Here is a 14,564-nt window from a genome sequence, read left to right on the forward strand (position 1 = left end):
TAAGTTAGAATTTATAACTTCTCACGCCTTGCCTTTTTCCTCCAGGAAACTCTCTCACCCCAAACTGGTCCAGCTGTATGGGGTGTGCCTCGAGCAGGCCCCCATCTGCCTGGTGTTTGAGTTCATGGAGCACGGCTGCCTGTCGGATTACCTGCGCAACCAGCGGGGGCTCTTTGCTGCAGAAACCCTGCTGGGCATGTGCCTGGATGTGTGTGAGGGCATGGCCTACCTGGAGGAGGCATGTGTCATCCACAGAGACCTGGTAAGAAGATGGCGGGCAAAGAACAATAGGTCCAGGATGAAGGGGTGTGTCCCACTGAAATGTACAGCTACCCAGACTGAGAACACATTGACAAATAACGAGTCACAGACCATCTCCCTTCCCCTCTCAACTTCTTCCTTCTACCCACTTGGGGATGCCCTGGTAGGACTCAGATCTAGGCTCTAATCCCAGCCCTGCTTCTAACTTGTTCCCTCTGAGTCTGAGTTTACATTCTTCCAAAATGAAACTTAGAGCCTCACCTTTGTAACCGCTCTGTGCCTCATTTTCCTCTTGGTAAAATTCTCAAACTATTATCCAAGGATCTACCACAATCACACTGGGGTGGTGCTAAAACCATCCTCAGAATCTCTGAGGGTCGGAGCTCAGAAATATTCATTTTAACATATCCCCCCCTTGGGATTTGTAGGCACATTTAAAATTTGAAAAAAAAAATTAAAACGAGAATGGAGTCTTTTATCACGAAGGTTCTTCCAGTGCACAATTCTGTGATACTAATTAGAGAGTAGGCACTCTCCCTATTGAGGAATAGTTTTAAGAGGATTAGCAACCTCAAAATATACTTATTTTAGTCAAATGTGTGACAGTTTTTTCATACCATCCCTAATGTTAACATTTCCTGTTGCATCAGGTCGCGTTAGAACGCATCATTGGTTAAACACCACCACCACAGATTTCTCTTCTATTTTTTTAAATATTTTTATTTATTTCTAGGAGAGAGAGACAGTGTGAGCAGGGGAGGGTCAGAGAGAGAGGGAGATACAGACTCTGAAATAGGCTCCAGGCTCTGAGCTGGCAGTTAGCACAGAGCCGGACGCGGGCTCGAACCCATGAACCGCGAGATCATGACCTAAGCGAAAGTCTGACGCTTAACCGACTAAGCCACACAGGAGCCCCAGATTTCTCTTTTAATTAGAATCCCAGGAATAAAACTAAATGACCAAACTTACTCATCCTGATAAGGGATCTTACACATTTAACTTTTTAGCTAACTCCAGTCGGGTGCTAGTGAAGCTTAATTAGCATCTTTAAAGCTCCTGAGTGCCCTTGATCAGCGGCACAAAGAAACGCACAGGACTGAGATTTTAGGAGACTCCTTAAACTGCTTATCCACCAAGTTTTCCTTTTCCTTTTGTTTGCCTGTCTCCATTCCAGGCTGCCAGAAATTGTTTAGTGGGAGAAAACCAAGTCATCAAGGTGTCTGACTTTGGGATGACAAGGTAATATGGGGACGTGGTATCAGCAAAGTCTCAGGGAGGGGACTCAGGCCCCCAGAACATTCTGACATTCTTTCTCCACTCTCTGCCCAGGTTCGTCCTTGATGATCAGTACACCAGTTCCACAGGCACCAAGTTCCCGGTGAAGTGGGCATCCCCGGAAGTCTTCTCCTTCAGTCGCTACAGCAGCAAGTCAGATGTGTGGTCATTTGGTGAGTGTCACTCTGACCCCACACCCACGTGATTCAGGACTGCCCGTCAGCTGTTTTATTTGTCAGATCAGGCAACTCTTCTTGCCCAGGACTCTGGGTGATGAGGGCATCTCCCTGATAGTCTGTGTGATATCAGCTCTGAAAAGTATGAAGGGGCCTCATTATTGCATTTGGTGTTGGAGATCTTTGAAATGGGGGTTGAAATGAGGATGGAAATGTGAATTCTGGTGACAGTTTCTATGAGATCAAAAGATGGAGGAGTCAGAAGATTAGGATATGAGTTCTTTGAGGACCAGGGCCATATTTTGTTCAAAATTATATTTCCACAACAACAATTCATCGAGCATCTACTATAAGCCAGGGCTAATCTAGGTACTCACAATGCGGTTGTGCATAGGATATGAAAGACTCCTATTCTCTTGGAGGTAAATTTTAGGGGGAGACAGATAACAATCATGTAAACAAGCTAATAGTTATCTGTGTAAGACAAAGTCATATAGTAATAAGTAAATGCTACGAATAAAACAAAACCATAATGGGATAGAAACTGAATAGGACGGAGGGTCTGTTTTAAACTTTAAAAAAAAATTTATTTATTTTTGAGAAAGAAAGCACAAGCAGGAAAGGGGCAGAGAGAGGGGGAGACAGAACCCCAAACAGGCTCCACACTGTCAGTGCAAAGCCCAACAGAGGGCTCAAACCCACGAACTGTGAGATTATGACCTGAGCCGAAGTCAGATGCTCAACCTACTGAGCCAACCAGGAGAGAGGGTCTATTTTAATGACCATGGTCTGGAAAAGCCTCTACAAGGAGGGGACCCTTGAGCACAGATCTGAATGATGAGAGAGAACCATCCCCATCTGAAGATCCAGGGATCTTCAGCAATGTTAAAAAACAGCAATTATAAAAATGCGGTGTGTCGAATGGAAAGAGAGGTACTGCCTTACTGAGGAACTGTAGACAATGAACTTGTCAGCCCACGCTAACGTGATCAGAAGCCCTGATAAGTGCAAGTGGACATGAATGAAAGGCCGGAATGAATGATGTTGGTATGGCAGAAAGTTCTAAATATTCTCGCTAGATTTGTCATATCACCCTAAGCCATAGTTTGTGTAAACTAAACTATGCACAACTGTACACAAACTAAACTATACACAAGAACATACCAGACAACCTCTTTGATTTGGATTATAAGAAGGGTTATACTTTGGAAAGAAAGGAGTTGGAGTTTGATTTTGTCATTCTATATGAAGGGAACATTTGCCAAGTGTATTGACCTAGAGTGCCAGGGAGAAGCTGACTCATTAAATCTCTTAAGAGAACTAGTTTTGAAGTCTTCCCCAGCATTTTAGAATATCCAGTTCCAACAATCAAGTGGTTTGTTAATTTTTAGTTCTTCTGAACTGTTCCTTAAAACAGCTTCCCAATTCCACAGGCCTAGCTCAGACTTTGTTATTCAAATGTAAGTTACAGGATGAACTTGGAAGAAACAAAACTGCACCAGAGCCATCTCAGAAGATTCTTTTTTCCCCAAGTACCTATACAACGGGGAAAGGCATGGCTGATGTGTGGCCACTCTCTATGCTGGTCACACTGCATCAAGCCAGATGTCCCATAAAGAGATGTTAGTAGCCATGGACACTATATAACATCCACCTGCAAACTCTGCATGAGGTCTTTTCTGCCATAGGTTGTCAGTTGGGAATTTTCTGTTTCATCTTGCAATTGGAAGGTTGGGCTACAGTACATGGCTGCCTAAGGTGTGTGCCCTTCAGTATCCAAAAATGAGTCTGCCTGATGGAAGCAGGGTGGAGAGGGTAGATTACCAGATGGATGGCATGCCTGAGAAACAGGAACTTGGGTGGACTGAGAGCTTGATGCCTGCCTCCAGACCATTGAGATTTGTTATGCATTTTAATACTTTTGCCCTAATTAGCTGTGCTATTTTAAGCAAGTCAAGTAAGCTCTTTGGGCCTGTCTCAATTTCCAATCAATGCATTACAAAGTTGGCATGAAAGCAATTGTTTTCAAATGAGCTTTGAGCAGCAGGCCTCAATTTTCCAAAGAAATCTCACTAGGAATTCTGACGTCTTGAGATGCCAGAACAGTCTTATTTAGAGTCAGGTTCCAAGTTTCCAGAACAACTGAGACACCTCTGAAGACCCCCTAGAAATCCTGATCCAGAGGTCTGGGCTGGGGCCTCAGGATCTGCCATTTGAACAAACTTCTGAGGTGACTTTTATTCAGACATTTTGGGAATCATACTTGGGAAAATTCTGCCCTAAGAATCTCTGAAATGTGCTTTGAAAACCACTAAAATTGGTGATCTGCAAGCTCTCTTCCCACTCTGGCATCCTATGAATATATTAGTACAGAATAAAACTGTCTTCTGAAGATAGAAGAGGAAAGGGGGTTAAATCAGAGGTCAAAAATAGACAACCTAGGGATGTGTTTTGCTCTGTCTACACAGAATTTGTACTTTTTAAAATATTTATTTATTTATTTTGTGAGAGAGAGGGCATGAGCAGGGGAGGAGTGAGAGAGAGAGAAAGGGAGAGAGAGAATCCCAGGTAGGCTTCATGCTATCAGGGCACATCCTGATGTGGGGCTCTATCCCACCAACTGTGAGATCATGACCTGAGCCTAAATCAAGAGTTGGATGCTTAACCAACTAAGCAACCAGGCACCCTCACGTATTTTTAAAAATCAAACTGAGTTTCTATTGTAAAACTCTCAATTTATGACTTTTTTAAAAAATCAGAAAATGCAGCAATACTGAGCCCTCATACCCATGCACCCTATGTTGGCTGGAGCTAAATCACAACTGTCCTCAGAAGACAGAATTTGACCCCCAGTTCTCTACAGTTCATCCTCTTCCCCATTACAGCACATCTCATCCACTCCATTCATTTACATGATGTATAGACATTTGAGTTTGTGTCCCCTGCAACTTTTAGTAGTGGCAATTGAGTTGGACATAACAAAGGGCTGAGCTTGAAAGTTCTTCATCACCAGGAAGACTGGGAAATCTCTGTTCTATAGAAATACAACACAGGCCTAATAAGCCTCAGGGGGCTTGATGTTATACTTCCTGAAGGTAAGGACTTGAATCTCAATGTCAAGGAATCTGCAATTTCTAGATGTACGTTTGTTTGCTATTTGTGACCTTTATCATTAGCTGTGCTTCACTCCCTATTTCTTGTAGGTGTGCTGATGTGGGAAGTCTTCAGCGAAGGCAAAATCCCATATGAAAACCGAAGCAACTCAGAGGTGGTAGAAGACATCTCTACTGGATTTCGCTTATACAAGCCCAGGCTGGCCTCCTCAAATGTCTACCAGATCATGAATCATTGCTGGAAAGAGGTCAGTAAAAGAAGTGGTTTTACCCTGCGTCATCATCTACAACTTTAGGTTCTGTCCCATTCTCTAGAGAAAGGAACCCGCTTAGAGGATGAGGAAGCCTGTATGACCGAAGTAGATTAGCAATAAAGTGGCTTTGGGTGTCTACTAACTAAAGAGGTTGCCCATCCCTAAAAGAGCTGACAGGGACCTTAAATATTATTTGATCTGCAATGTAATTTCACAAGCCAGCATACTGTGAGAGAGGAAAAGGGGGTAAGACCTATGCCTGTATGTCAGTTTTCTGAGAAAAGACATCCATAACATAAAACCATTAAGTGTACATGAAGTTAGCTCTAAAAATTGGTGAGTAGAAGTTTACATATGCTGTGAAAATATTAAAATGACTTAACTAGGGGGCACCTGGGTGGCTCAGTTGTTTGAGCGTCCAACTTCAGCTCAGGTCATGATCTCGTGGTTCATGAGTTTGAGCCCCACATGGGCTCACTGCTGTCAGCACAGAGCCCACATCATATCCTCTGCCTCCCTCTCTCTACCCCTCCCCCACTTGTGTGTGTGCTCCCTCTCTCTCTCTCTCTTTCTCAAAAATAAATAAAACATTTAAAATAAAATACAATAAAATGACTTAAGTTCATTTTATTTGTTCAAATTTAGAATGAAAAACCAATTACTCTCCACCCTCCCAGATGCCTCAGTTATCCCGTGCTTGGGTTGCAGGCTATATCTTAAGCCACATAAGCATCAGACATAAGCATCATTCCCTTTGGATGAGTTAGAAAGTTTTAAAGTTCAACGACAATTAAAAGCTGCTGAATAGAGAATGAACACAAATTCAGATTGTTGCAGGGTAGGAAGGTGGAAATAAAAAGTATAGGATCCTTAGACTTTGTCTCAGCTTTACCACTCCTTAGTCATTAATCTTAGTCAAGTCTCTGAACCTTCTTTTTCTTACTGATAAGAGAAGTAAAGAATGCTTGATCTATAAGTTCATAGAGGCTTTGTATTCAGAAACAAACAATGAAGACATAAAGAGCACAAAACAAATCCAGTCCAACTTCACAAGGATTAAATACTGTAATAATTATGATAGCTGAAATTTACTTAGCAATTTTTAAAAACTCTTTCATTTATTTTTAAGTAGACTTTATTGTTCAAAACTGTTTGATTTACAGAAAAAATAAGCAAATAGTACAGAGTACCCATATACCTCCTCCCCTATTAGTAACATTGTGCACTACTGTGGTACATTTGTTACAATTAATCAACCTCTACTTATACATTATTATTAACTAAAGACCATGATTTGCATTAAGATTCATTCTTTGCGCTGTATAGTTCTAGGAGTTTTGACAAATATATAACATCATGTATCTACCTTTACAGTATCATAGAGAATATTTTCACTGCCTAAAAACCCAGCTTCATCTATTTATCCATTCCTTTCTTCTCTCCAAACCCCTGGCAACTATTGATTGTATTGTCCAAGTTTCACCTTTCCAGAATGTCAAACAGTATGTATCCTTTTCAGATTGGTTTCTTTCACTTAGCAATGCCGATTTAAGATTATTCCATGTCTTTTCATGGCTTGATAGCTCACTTCCTTTTGTCATTGAATAATATTCCACTGGATGGATGTACCACAGTTTGGCTATCCATTCACCTACTGAAGGACATCTTGATTGCTTGCAGTTTGGGCAATTCTGAATAAAGCTACTGTAAATATCTGTGTGCAGGTTTTTGTATGAACATAAGTTTTCAGCTCAATTGGGTAAATATCTAGGAGTATGATCACTGGATCATATGATAGCACTACATTTAGCTTTGTAAGAAACTGCCAGACTTTCTTCCAAAGTGGCTATACCATTCTGCATTCCCATCAGCAATGAAAATTCCTGTTGTTCCATATCCTCACTAGGAGTTAGTGTATCAGGTGTTTTAGATTTTAATCATTTTAATAGCTATATAGTGGTGTATCATTGTTTGGTTTGCAATTTGCTGATAACGTGATGTTGAGCATCTTTTCATACACTTCTTTGCCATCTGTGTCTCTTCTTTAATTAGGTGTCTGTTGAGATCTTTTGCCCGTTTTTTTTTATTGGGTCATTTTCTTGCTTTTGAGTTTAAAGAAGTCTTTGTATATTTTGGATATAAATCCTTTATCAGCTATGTCTTTTGGAAATATCTTCTCCTAGCCTATGGTTTGTCTTTTCTTTCTCTTAAGTGTCTTTTACAGAGCAGACATTTTTTTTTTTAAATATTTTTTATTTATTTCTAGGAGAGAGAGAGACAGTGTGAGCAGGGGAGGGTCAGAGAGAGAGGGAGACACAGACTCTGAAATAGGCTCCAGGCTCTGAGCTGGCAGTCAGCACAGAGCCCGACGCGGGGCTCGAACCCACGAACTGCGAGATCATGACCTAAGCGAAAGTCGGACGCTTAACCGACTAAGCCACCCAGGCGCCCCAGAGCAGACATTTTTAATTTTAGTGAAGCTCAACATCAACTGTTTTCTTCTATGAATCATGCCTTTAGTATTGTATCTAAAAACTCATTACTGAACCCAAGGTCACCCAGATTTTCTCGTACGTTATCTTCTAGAAGTTTTCTAAGTTTTGAATTTTACGTTTACATCTCCAATCTATTTTGAGTTAGTTTTCGTAAAGGGTATAAGGTCTGTGTCTAGAGTCATTATACTGTATGTGGATATCCAATTGTTCCAGTACTGTTGTTGAAAAGACTACTCATTGAATGGCCTTTGCTCCTTTTTCACAGATCCGTTGATTATATTTGTGTCAGTCTATTTCCGGGCTGTCAACTCTGTTCCATCGATTCATTTGTTGATTCTTTGACCAATACCACGTTGTCTTAATTACTGTAGCTTCACTGTGAGTCTTGAAGCGGGTTAGTATCAGTCCTCCAACTTTGTGCTTCTTCAGTAGGCTGGTGTCCACTGTTCTGAGTCTTTTACCTTTCCCTATCAACTTCAGACTCTGTGAGTATCTACAAAATAACTTTCTGGGATTCTGACTGTGATTCTGTTGAATCTATAGATCCAGTTGAAAAGAAATGGCATCTTGACAATATAAGGTCTTTCCATCCTTAAATATGAATGATATTTCATTTATTTAGATCTTCTTTGATTTCTTTCTTTAAAATTTTATATTTTTCCTAATATAGATCCTGTCTGCATTCTGTGAGATTTATACCTAAATATTTTCTTTTATATGTTATTTACCACTTATTTTTATAGTGCATTTTGTAATTTTTTAAATGTTTATTTATTTTGGAGACACAGAGAGAGACAGAGCATGAATGGGGGAGGGACAGAGAGAGATGGAGACACAGAGTCTGAAGCAGGCTCCAGGCTCTGAGCTGTCAGCACAGAGCCTGACGCAAGGCTCGAAATCACAAACCACAAGATCATGACCTGAGCCAAAGTCAGGCAATTACTGACTGAGCCACCCAGGGGTCCTTTTATGATACATTTTTAATACATGATTTTATTTAATACTCACAACAGTCTTAAGAAATAGATCTATTCTTATCCGCATTTTACAGACAGAAAAACTGAGGTTCAAACAAGTTAAGTAACTTGCTCAACGTCACCCAGCTAATGAATGAAACAGCTTAGATTAAAAAGCAGGCCATATGATTCCAGAATACCGCTGTCAACAACTGAGGCAGGATGGCCTCAAATACAATACGTACGGAAGCGCATTTAAAAATCAACAGAGGGCTGTTGGATTCTGGTTTGCTTTTGGAATCAACTCTGACACACAAGTACCGGGAACTCACAGAGTTCTTTTCTTCCCTCTCTAGAAACCAGAAGAACGGCCACCTTTCTGCAGACTCTTGAGTCAACTGGCTGAACTTGCAGAATCAGGACTTTAGCAGAGACTCAGTGCCAGGCCGTGGGCTGCAGATCCTGAATGAGGGAAGTAGATTCTCCATTCACAGAGCATTAAAAGCTGCCACCAGCTCAGGACTTCCCAGAGGCGGCTGGCCTGTGGCGCTGGTCCCCGAGCTGCCGCAGAAGCAGCACCCTGACAGGGGCTAGCACCCGGCCACAGGCAGGAGGCTCGGCCACTGAACTGGGAGCCAAGCCAGAGCAGCAGCGATTTCTCTACCCTCCTTCCAGCCTCTTAGTGTGTGTGGTGCACAAACACTCTGACAGCTTTTAGGCAACATTTCTTGCACTTCTTAGAGAAAAGGAAAGACGGGGTAGAATCATGGATTATCATTTGTATCATTAGTTCAAACATGAAATACAACGTTTATGGTCAACGGTTTAAGAGATCTAAAGTTTATGGCTGGGGGATTTTTACTTGACCCAATAACACAGAATCCCAGGATATGGGGCAAGAGAAATGAGGAGTGTGACTCCTTTTCAAGGAGAACCGGTGAACTAATTAAGGTCAAACGGTGTAAACTCAGCCGCCGTGATGTCGTCAGCTGTAAGCTTCCTGCCGTAGAGGATGATGGTCCCAATGCTCACATCTGAGGCCTGATAATCTGAGATGCAGCTTTATGACATGTTACCCATCGGACGCACGGCCCACTTTACTCCTTGAAGGGACATGATGGACTGAGGTGAACCATTTCGAACTCATGGTTGGGGCTGGCGTCTGGACAGAAAGAGGGCATCAGATGGGTGGGGGAACAACTGGTACAGAGAAAGGCCTGGGAGGTTAGCACTCCGACACCCACCTTTAGTACCAAACCAGTCAGGTGACTGTGCCTTCCCTTCCACACAGAATGCTTCCGCGGGCATCTTGGGAGAAGATGATTGCTTCTGAGCACTGACTCCCACTGAGGACTCCACCACCGATTTTTCTGGCCTCTAGGATTAGTCCCCTCTCTGCACTGTTCCACCCTCATCAGCAGAGGGCAGCATTGTGCTGGGCAGTGTGGTCTTGCAGAGAAATCCAAGCTTGTAACAGGCCCTAGAGGTTTGCAACTTCAAGGTTGAGGCTTCACGGTCTCCTGAAAGTTTCTGAGAGGAAGGAGGGGTCTATTCTTGCTCAAACCATCTGAATGGAAACAGTCAGGCACTGAGTAGGGTGCTTTCAAGATGCGCAAGCCAGCCTACTGTTGACTGAGCACTGAAATATGCAAAGTAACATACTGAGCTACAAACCTTCTCTGCAGAATTTCATTTCATCCTGAGTTCACACCAACCCCATGAGAAAGTATTCTTATTCCCATTTTACAGATAATGGAACTGAGGCTTTAAAAAGCCAAGACACCTCCCAAAGTGACAGTTAGGAAGTGTAGAGCCCACATCTGACTCCAAGTCAGTTTCCTTATTTCTATTCAACACTGCCTCCTACTGATGATGAAAAGGATTGCAGAGGAGATGAATACAATTAGGGGAAAGACCTAGAAAAAGCCAATAAAGAAGTCAGCCACAGAGTGATGTTTCTCCCACATAGACCACTATGGTTGGCCATGTGGCCCTCCAAATTGGAATAGGATCTTCTTTTTCCTCATTTGTAGCTTCACCTTTGTTAGAGTTAGGAGTTAATTAATTAACCCTTTGATTCACCCACCCCTCCAGAGTCATGTTGCATGAAGCCATTTATAAATGAACTTCAAAGCAGCTTTGAAAGATCCTCCTGCGGGTGTATAAAGGCTTCCTTTAATTATCATCTCAACCTTGAGCCAGCTGCACTCTTCTTGGACGCTTTGTGGGGAAGGGTATTCCCTGATGTAAGAGAGATTTCATTTTACTACAGCGTTCAGATGAAGCTTTTAGAGAGATTATTGGGTAGCATAGCCATTCGCTCTTTTGTGTGATATGACCAGTGGGAGATTCAGATTCATAACTTTTAACTATAATAATTGTTTTAAAAATTTCTTTAATGTTTATTTTTGAGAAAGAGATAGAGTGTGAGTGGGGGAGAGACAGAAAGAGAAGGAGACACAGAATCTGAGCCGTCAGCACAGAGCCCAGTGTGGAGCTTGAACTCAGACCACAAGATCATGACCTGATCCAAAGTTGGACATTTAACCGACTGAAACACCCAGGCGCCCCTTACCTATAATTATTGTGAAACTGGTTGCCTCAAGATAAAACTCTATCATTCAGAAGATGATCTTACTCAACATATCCAAAGTCATCCCTGTTTACTTGTTGGCCTTTTGTACATTCTCTTGTGGAACCCTTAATTAGAGATGATTTCTGGAACATCCGGCCTAGAAGGAAAACATCAAAATTGACTGATTTCTGTGGTCTGGTTTCAAAAATCACCCCTTGCAGTGTATCATCTTGTTCACGCTCAGATTCACTGGGGCCTTAACTGAGCACGTGTCAGCAGTTCACTCCCCGGTGTCCTTTACTGCAAAAGGGGCTTCCTGTCTGTGTTTCTCTTCCCCTCTCACATGTTGAAAATGGTACCATGTGTTCACAAGGAATTCCCTTATACAAGGTTTTGGTTCCAGATGCATTTTATAGATTTTGCATTTTGTGCCTTTTGAGACTATTTATATTTAGATGTATTGAATATTTATTAGTGTACAGTCACTGCTAGTATTCACAATAAAAATGTTACAAATATCTCTAACCATTTATAAAGCACACATAGTTGAGGGTTGCGTCTAGCAAATAAAGCTGTATGTTTTAATAAATACAGTGTATATGGCCTGCATTCCATTTGCCCAAATGTCAAACAACCAATAGTTTTCCTTAAATAAAAATGGTTACATGGCTTCATGTTCCACAAACAATTAAAGACTATATATCATTCAACATTTGTTCAACAAGTAAATATGAAATGCTTCTCATGTTCCTATAATACACTCTGCTTAGAGCTACAGAAACAAAGATGAAAGAGGCAGTCTTTAGTTTTTAGAAACTCCAGGTATGGTTAAGAAGGCAGACATATAAACAAGTAAAATTACCCAGCAATGAGAGCAACAACAGAAATACAGTCTAAGAGGAGAAGAGCTCAGAAAGTCACGGAATCTACCAGGGGAAGGGTGACCTCAGGAAAAACTTCCTGGAACCTTGCTACTCAAAGTGTGGTCCCTGGACCAGCGATAGTAGCATGAGCAGCTGGTGAGAAGTGTGAATCCTTTGGCTCGGCCCCAAGACTCACTGAATGAGAATCTGCATTTTCACAAAATCCCCAGGTGCTCATAAGCACATTAAAGTTTGAGAAATACCGTCATAGAGGATATAATGTCTGACTCAGTTTGAAAGATGAATTATCTTTTTTCTAGCAAGCAAGTAGGCAGAAATAAGAGAGATGCTTGACACTAGAGGTATAGGGGAAACAGAATGTATGGAGAAGCTATTAGCTTCCCCTTGCTGAGTGGAAGTGGGGATGGGCACAAGGTGTTGGCAACGGTGAGGATGACAAAGGCAGGAGGCAAATTGAAACTGAAGCTGTAAATCTAGACAAGGACCATATTTGAAAAGACAAGAAATGTTGGAACTCTACCTATAGATAGAAAAGGAGAGAAGGTCAAACTTGTCTAAAAATACATTCTGGCAGCAACATAGTGAGTGTATTTGAGAGAGGTAAAGCTGATAGAAGAGAAGCAATATGAAGATGAATTTCGCCTTGTTCCAAGTACCAGATTATTGTTCATATTCATTCGCTGTCATCTGCTGTGTGGGTGACACGGAGAAATTGTAATTCGGAGTTCTTCAGTCCCAGTTGGACAGCAACGAATAGCTATTCCCCTGCTTCTTAAAGTCCCAGTGAAAAACAGGCTGGCTTATATTTTTGGTGTGTTGAGCTGTCCCTGTACCTTAGTTTTACCAAATGCCCATGTCCACTGCAGGAGCCAGTTCACACACCAAAGGACCACTAAGTACAAGTGAAAAAGCCTGCAGCTTCTACTCAGTCCTTTGTGGGACTCACCCTTGGGTTTGACTCCTACTGGGAAATGACCCAGATATGAAACTCCTAAATTGATTGAATGAACAGCTCTGCTTCTCAGTGTTTATCCTGCAGACCCTATTCTCCCTGGACTCTCCCAACGCAAAAGTCCATCATCTTGAGAAAGAGGCGGGAACATACCCATTCAGCAAGATGGGCAGTGTGTATTTGTGTGTGTGTGTGTCTTCAATGACCGTGAGGTTCTCTTCAAGTCAAGATGTGCAGTAGGCTTTTGGGATCACAGAATCACACAGTAACTGTTAGAAGGAGTTTTAGAGATCATTTATTCATACGTAATAGTAACCATTCACCAGAAAGTGCTTGGCACTGTGTAGGATGTGTAAGATGAATATGATATCTTATCTGTTAGAGACCAAACACTTCACACGCAAATTAAGATAATTCAAGGAGGACTTATTTACAAAAGGATTATGTAAAACCATGTGGGTCAGGTTTAGGGGAACTGCAAAGTAGTACAGAGGAAAATAACAGCCAAGGAGCAGTTATCACCTCAAGGCCTGAAGAGACAGGAGGGAGAGTGGTCATTTGAATGTGATAGCAGAGTCACCTGGAGAAGGTTGCCTTCAGAGGAGAGGACCTTTAGTAAAGTAAAGCCCAAGGCAACATCATGAAGAGAAAGCAGGGGAATAAATACACTGGCCTTTCTCTCCTCCCTTACCCCATCAACTGCTGGGGTTTCTTGTTAGCCAAATTCAGCTGGAAGCCAGAGGATGAGGAAACTGTAGCTGGGCCATCCATAGAGGTAAGTCTCTAGGGGAAAGAGCAGGGTGCAAAAAGGAATGGGTTTGGAGAAGAAGACATCTAGATTGGACACCAGCCTTCCTATAAGAAGCCCTCAGGCTACTAAAAAAGTCCAACATGTAAACAAATACAGTTGATGCTTCTTCTTTTTTTTGAATGTTTTTTCTTTCTTTCTAGGAGAGAGAGAGAGAGACAGCGTGAGCAGGGGAGGGTCAGAGAGAGAGGGGGTCACAGACTGAAATAGGCTCCAGGTTCTGAGCTGGCAGTCAGCACAGAGCCCGACGCGGGGCTCGAACCCACGAACCGCGAGATCATGACCTAAGCGAAAGTCGGACACTTAACTGACTAAGTCACCCAGGCGCCCCCAGTTGATGCTTCTTATTTGTAGTTTCTATACTTGCAAATTTGGCTACTCACTGACATTTATTTGTAACTCCCAAACCGGTCCTTCCATAGCCTTCCATGGCATGCCCATGCCAGAGCAGTGAAAAATGTGAGTTGCCCTCTGGACATATTTATTCCCAGCCGAGGTCAAACAAGGTGGTGCTCTGTCATTTCATTTCAGCTCTCACTGTAAATGACTTTACAGTATGAGTATTTCAAGCCTTAGTTAGTGCCCTGTTTTGTGCTTGTGTACTTTTGGTTGGTTATTTTGCTGGTTAAAATGACCCTCAAGCATAAAGCTGAAGTGCTTGTAGTGTTCCCAAGAGCAAGGAGGCTGTGACATCCCTTTCAAGGAAAATATGTGTGTTGGATAAGTTTCATTCAGTCATGACTTATAAGGCTGTTGACTTTAACATTAATGAATCCACAAAGTATATTAAATAAGATGCCTTCTAACTAGCGTGC

General features: G+C 42.0%; 1 protein-coding gene across 4 annotated transcripts in view; it reads left to right on the forward strand.

Annotated features, from left to right (window-relative positions):
- ITK (IL2 inducible T cell kinase) overlaps positions 1–11,696 on the forward strand; it is a 61,582-nt gene extending 49,886 nt beyond the window's left edge. For all 4 annotated transcript variants that reach the window (XM_077780740.1, XM_077780741.1, XM_077780743.1 and 1 more), the window contains 5 exons: positions 46–262; positions 1,436–1,500; positions 1,591–1,709; positions 4,916–5,073; positions 8,887–11,696. In XM_077780740.1, the coding sequence (XP_077636866.1) occupies positions 46–262; positions 1,436–1,500; positions 1,591–1,709; positions 4,916–5,073; positions 8,887–8,958 (631 nt within the window). In that variant the 3' untranslated portion in view covers positions 8,959–11,696. The remainder of the gene's footprint in view (positions 1–45; positions 263–1,435; positions 1,501–1,590; positions 1,710–4,915; positions 5,074–8,886) is intronic.
- The last annotated feature ends 2,868 nt before the right edge of the window (positions 11,697–14,564 follow it).

Source organism: Crocuta crocuta, unplaced genomic scaffold (genome assembly GCF_008692635.1).
Source record: "Crocuta crocuta isolate KB4526 unplaced genomic scaffold, BGI_CrCroc_1.0 scaffold343, whole genome shotgun sequence".
NCBI lineage: Eukaryota > Metazoa > Chordata > Mammalia > Carnivora > Hyaenidae > Crocuta > Crocuta crocuta.